General features: G+C 32.8%; 1 protein-coding gene and 1 pseudogene across 1 annotated transcript in view; one reads left to right on the plus strand and one right to left on the minus strand.

The window, feature by feature from the left end:
• Scamp1 (secretory carrier membrane protein 1) overlaps positions 1-6,729 on the plus strand; it is a 60,938-nt gene that overhangs the window by 26,987 nt on the left and 27,222 nt on the right. Inside the window, exon 5 of the mRNA XM_019206765.2 lies at positions 3,682-3,841. Coding sequence (XP_019062310.1) covers positions 3,682-3,841 — 160 coding nt within the window. The remainder of the gene's footprint in view (positions 1-3,681; positions 3,842-6,729) is intronic.
• Positions 487-1,765, minus strand: LOC104858766 (annotated as a pseudogene).

Genomic DNA, 6,729 nt, shown 5'->3' on the forward strand with positions numbered 1-6,729 from the left:
AAAACCATTTGCTACATTAAAGACCATGTAGCAACCAAAATAATATACTTTATTAAGTGTCTTCATTGTAACCCATAACTTAATGAGTATATTGTAATGATTTCAAATGTAGGTCCATTAATGCCACCTTGACTGTCTAGTAAAGTAAATTAATAGTTTATATCCAAGAGAGCTGTTCCAGTTGCAAGTCATGGAAACAAACTGCCCTACAATTTCTTTAGTGTTGTATCTATTTTTTTTAAGAAAATGGTTTTTATATTTTAAATATAATAAAATGTTTAAGTTCATGTTTTAAAGTCGGTAAAATCTCAGATTTATATGACATTTTTGAATCCAGTTTTTTTAGGCAACAAAAACATCAGTATGGTCAAATGTTAAATCATTTCACTTTTGTATTAATAACATTTATTTCTACAGTAGTCCTAAATCGGCATAAGAACATCTTGGCATTATTTTGTTTTTAAAAGAAAACATTATTTAATGAACTATATCATAGCCCTAAAAGTATGCTGGAAAACTACAAAAGCTTTAAGGGAAAAAGAGCTTCAGTTTAGTCCCACTTTTTGGTATGTCCTGAGTCACCTTCTTTCCTGTTTCTAAGATTATGATTTTTGTCGTAATCGGTTTAGTTTTAAGATGGCAACATATTAGCAAATTATTATTGATATAGGCTTTTCATTTTGCCCAGAATTGTGCATTGTAAGTGGAATGAATCCATGCTTTTCCAGTTAACAAATGGATCTATGTGTAATAAGGTATCTCTTAAATAAAGCCGTGACAATTAAACCAACAAATTGTGGCAATGAGAAAACTATTGACAAAAGTACAAGTAGGGAGGGAATGTTCATCTCAATATATGCAGGAATCTGTACTTTAAGTAAAAGAATGAATACATGAAGCAGTACAAATGGTAACCAGGTACAAGAGAAAACAGACAATGAGTTTGGGCAAGAGTATTCTCTTAAAGTTTACAATGTAAGTAGGAGGGATGAAGAAGGAAAATATAAGGTAAGCTCATTTATATAGGAAGTTATTTAAATAGCCTGTACCAAGGTAATAACTTCTGACCAAGAAGTTATAAGAGCCATAAATAAAATTACCGTCATGGAAAGTGATAGGCAGTAACTCTGAATGCTGACAAAGGACATTGGTAAGAATAAATATTCTGTGCCTTCAGGCTTTAGTAGGTAGCTGGTTCTCCCAAGACATGAGGAAGGAATGAAATCCAAATCAAAATACTGCAAAGAAATAAAACGACTTCTGACATTTAGATGAAAGCTTGGTGAGTTCAGAGAAACTCAGGCAATAATCTATACAAGATATTAAAAAGACTGGATAATGCAAAAAGCCGTAAGTAAAGGAAATAATTTGAGCAAAGAGGCAGATACAGTATTTAGTAAACCTAATACCTAAAAGTACAAAATCCCTGAACTAGTAGGATATGTTTATCAAAAGTCATAAGCAAATGGTAATGAAACACAAAAACATTACATAAAAAGTTGGTAGCTGTTTGTTCTTCTCATTCCTAATGTAAAAATATTTAATAATATTTTCCCAAGTACAATCAAGAATAACTGACAAGTTAGCATCTAGAAACTGATTTGTTTGATGTAATTGGTACTGAAAAAGAGCAGTTGTCTGAAGAAAAAGGTGTCATATTTTTAGTTAAATTTCAGGAAGACCTGCTGATAAAATACTGCTTCACTCTATTTTCCAATCTCTTCAGAGAGTCTTCCTAACCCTTGATCCTCCTATGTGATTTTGATTTTGCTGCCTTCCATTATGTCACTGTTGGTTCATTACATTTCATTTTGCTATGCCAAAGTGCTATGTAAGTTATCCTTTGCTAGTGTGGGTTATCTCTGGGAGTTGAGTCACTGATGCTTCTCATGGGACTGTGGGCTGCACCTTCCTCTGTAGTCAGCCAGCACAAACCACCTGGCTGGAGGTCGTGCCTGGAATCTCCTTTGGGGGCTCCACTCCGCCTGAGTCAAGGTCACCATGAGTGTTGTATCTGTTCTTCGAGTCCACCAGCATAGATTCATTGCTCCCTTAAAATGGACTGAAATTATCCACATAGATCATGGATTTCACATTATCTGGCCTTTCCATATGTATTCTGAACTCTTACTGGACAGATTGTTCAGTAAGTAGTCCTAGACACACTAGCATTCATCAGAATACAAGTAAATGACTTATTGTTGAAGGATATTGGTTAGTGTGAAAACATTTAGAAATAATAGATTGTATAACATTAAATTGATGGTTTTAACTATACTTAGAAGAATTTGTTTGAACTTCAAAACATGCATCTACATATTTGTTGTCATTTTTTTCTTATGGATTAGTAGATAAACCTTTAAAATAATTCCTGTGAAGGTTGAAATTTAGACTGGAATTTTCTTAACATTAAAAACTTCTAAATTACTAAATTCATTTAATTATAGAGAATTTAAATTTTGAATTTAAGGGCTGTTAAACCCTAACCACAACTACTCTTATTTTAGGGAAAAGGATTTTGAGTAAATTTATTAGCAAGCTAACTTTCATGAGAATTAAACATTCCTAACAGGAACAGAGTTTTTGATATGTGATTAAAGGGAATGAAATTTTTAAACTGGAAGAGCTTCTGCTTTTCTGTAGATGAAAAACTGAAGCTCACAAAGCTTAAGTGATTGGCTTAACATGTTCATGATGGGTCCATAATTTATATGTCTTGCTGCCAGGTAGCTTGAACCACCAGTGGTACATGCCTAACTGTCCCATAGGGCAGTTTTCTATTAATTTATTAGTAAAAAAGACCAATAAAAGTGATTAGATCCAGTGACACAAGACACCCGATGGGACAGTCATACATTTTCATGAGTATTTATTTCCTATATTAAATTTAGCTGGTGAATAAGGTTTTAAAGAATCATTTAAAAAGTTATTAGTTATAATGGGTACATGTGGATCATACTATAGTTAGATACTACTCAGATTTTTTGTTTTTGATCTATTAGGGAAAATCATTATTAACAGCATAGGAAGAGTTTATACTAAGACCTATTCGTGTTAATCAAAGGAATAGCTGCTGAAATGGATTGCGGTGTGTACGCACATGGGGAAGGAGTGTGTTAATGATTTTAATTCTCTACCAAAGTACATTTTTTTTTCAGGACTTTAAAATTGGACAACTTCTATGAGATGAATTACTGATCCTTTTAGATTGACTCTGTAATTCCTGGAAATTGTTACTCCTTGTATTTTGACTCCAGTTTTTAGTTTGTGGCCCCATTCTCTAAAAAAGATGCTTTTAAGTACAAGGGTCTGTCTCCTCCCAGGTCATGGTTATTAAGGCACTGCTTTTCGTCTTGGGCCTTGCATCAAGGGGCACATCACATTATTTCCTTCTTGGGGAAGAAGCCCTAAAGGCAGTGCTCTTTTGGTTAAGCTGTGTAATTGCCTTTGAGGAGGAGAGGACCCATGACGTTTTGGGCAGCTCTGCATGTCTCCGGACTCACTTTCCTGTGTACTTGGTTTACAAATTCAATGTGTAAGAAATAGCAGTGTTTTTAATAATGCTAAATGGAAAGGAAACATGGGGTAGAATATTTTTTTCTAGGAAGTATTTTTTAATTTATAATTTTGTTAAGTAATAAAGTGAATGTAAATGTTTTCCTTTGTTTTCTGATTCCACAGTCCATGCTGTAACACTGTTTCTAAATATCTTCGGATGCCTGGCTTGGTTTTTTGTTGATTCTTCAAGAGGGGTTGATTTTGGATTGAGCATCCTGTGGTTCGTGCTTTTCACACCTTGCTCATTTGTCTGTTGGTACAGACCACTTTACGGAGCCTTCAGGTACAATGTGTGTACTGTAAAATTTCTCTTTAAAACCTGTGACGTCAGTAATTTATAGTACACCTTATAGAGAAAACTGACATTTTCATTACATTTTTTTTGGTCATTTTATACAACATGCCTTCTAAAAAGTGTAATACAGCCAGCCTGTGTATTTGTTGGTTCATGAAATTCATAAAATCCCATTCTTTATCCCACTTGGAGAAAAGATCAAGCATGAAAATTAATGAAAGAAAAATTAAAAGTTTTAGATTTTAATACTTGTAAAATAGTCTATACTGTATACTTGTATTAAAAATTCTTGCTTTTTACTACCCCCTGCCCTGTGATTCTACAATCACAAAATTATAATTGTTGTTTACAGTCTAAATATTCAGATGAACTTAGGTGAGGTACTATAAATGCAGTGTTTTCACTCAGCAACTTGCTAATTATTGTATATGTAAATTCATTTTTGGTTTGTCCAAAGACAGTGTGATTTTATAAACCATTTAGGATACAAGATTAAGTATGATATTTTGCTTATATGTTTTAATCAGTGGTTAAGACTAATATTTTCTAAATGTATATTATGTGAGGTATTAATAGTTACTGTAGAAAAAGTTCATTAGCTTTAACAGATTTGAGAATAGCTGGTTTATAAAGTTAATCTAGTATCTTCACTTCAGAATTTCTTAGTCTCTTTAAATGTTCACTGTGTGTTATGCCTTTACCATGAAATCATTTTCCTGTGGAGCACCCTTTTGGAGTATGGTTGTGAGAAATACATTTGCTTTAAGAAAAACGTTTGAACTGGGCATGGTAGCGTGTAAGTCCAAACTACTGAGGAAACTAAGGCAGGAAGATCACTTGAATCCTACAGGTGTTCAAGACCAGCCTGGGTAACATAGTAAGACCCTCTTTAACCAGAACAACAACAATTAACAAGAAAAGCAAACCTAACCTAGATGTGCAAATATACAAAGGGAAAATAGAAGAGAGAGAGGAAGGGAGGGAGGGAGAGAGAGAGAAAGAAGGGAACTTAGAGGGAAAAAAGTGCTGAACAACAGAAAAATAAATTAGTGGTTAAAAATAAAGAGGCCTTTGGACATATTCTTGGAATATATTGAAACATGGCAGGTTGGTTGTCAAGGAATTGGGGAGAAGTTTCCCTGGAGATCTAAGTTGTTTTGTTTTTGTTTTTGTTTTTTGGGTTTTTTTGTTTGGTTTTGTTTTTGAGACAGGGTCTCACTATGTAGTTGAGGCTGACTTGGAACTCACTGTGTAACCCAGGCTGGTCTTGAACTCACAGCAATCCTCCTACCTCAGCCTCCAGAGTGCTAGGATTACCACCACGCTCTGCTGGAGATCTAAGTTGTTTTTTTCCTTGTATAACCTAGGAAGAAAGTTACTGGTGCCCTTTCTTTGTTTTTTAAGGGTGCTTTGTTTTAACATGTAGATTCTGCCTGATTACTATCATGTTGCCAATATGTTATCTGTAAAAATGCTAGAGAGTGGAAATATCTTTATGAGGCTTTTCTTTTAAAATGATCTGAGACTAAAGACTTTAGATTTTAAAACTTTTGTAATTTATGTAGCTAAAATATACTATTAAAAGCCAACTGTTTGCCTTTTATTACTGAGAGTCACTTGTCTTTTTTACCTTTCTTCAACAGTTGAAATAAAAATGTTTTGTGGAACACTTATCTCATGTTGCATTGTCAGTCCCTAATTTATATTCTTAGCTGCAGCTCAACCTCTTGGAGCCTAGCACAAATATGTTAGTTACTTTGGTTTCACTGTACAAAACAGAATTAAAATAATTTTTTTAATGGTGGAAGTTGAATTAAAGTACTTCCTATCATCACTAATTTTCTTAATTAGTGTGTAACTTTGGTCTTTCCTTTTATTGATATATTCACAGGACTTTGTATGTCTTATGGTAATCCCATTGCATAAATTTGAATGAGAACTATGTAAAGAAGTGTCATGTGCATTTGCTTTCGGAAATTAACTTTATTAGATATCAGAATTATACATGGGGCTCTCATTGTCATTTATGTATTTTGAAAAGAATGTAACTTTATTCTTCATTTTGGCTTCCACAAATCACTAAGCAGTACGTAAGTTGTTTAATTGGAGTTTTTTTGTCTCTGTTTAACGTAGTTACTTGTAACTTGAGTTACTAGTAACTTGAGTTAAATTTGCCATCTTACCATTTATATCTATTCACTATCTAAAATTTAAATGTTTTGTATTAATTTTCTTGGATCCTTTGTATTAATGAAGTATTGATCTATTTTTATGTATTCTTTTATCATTTTCTCTTTCATTTTGGTACAGATTTGTTGGCAGTCAATTCTTTAGATTTTGTTTGGTTGCAAACATTGTTTTGTGTTCATTTTTGAAGTTGATTTCAAACCTACAACTTCTCTGTTGCCAGTTAATTTCTTACAGCACTTTAAAAATACTGTTCATTGTCTTCCATCTTTCATCAGTTCAGATGAAAAGTCATCCATAAGCCTTCATGTGTTTTTAAAAACATCTTTTACCTAAGGCTATTTTAAAGATTTTTAATGATTTTCTTTGTATTTATTCTACCTACAGTTTATAGAACTTCTTCAATTTATAGACTGATTTTTTTTAACAATTTGGAAAATACTTAGCATTATTTCTTCCATATTGATTTGGTACCATAGTATTCTCTTTTCATGTGAACTCGTGTAAGACATTTTCTCTCTCCTACATGCCTTTTATAAATTTTCTATTTTTTCCTCCAAGTTTCAGTTTGAATATTTTCTGTCAAATCATCTTTCATTTCACTAATTCTGTCTTCTGTATTGTATGTTCTGCAGTTAATTCATGCATTGAATTCTTTTTTTTTTTTTTTTTTTTTTGGTCACCGAAAT

Source organism: Fukomys damarensis, unplaced genomic scaffold (genome assembly GCF_012274545.1).
Source record: "Fukomys damarensis isolate Sample0158 unplaced genomic scaffold, DMR_v1.0_HiC HiC_scaffold_1, whole genome shotgun sequence".
NCBI lineage: Eukaryota > Metazoa > Chordata > Mammalia > Rodentia > Bathyergidae > Fukomys > Fukomys damarensis.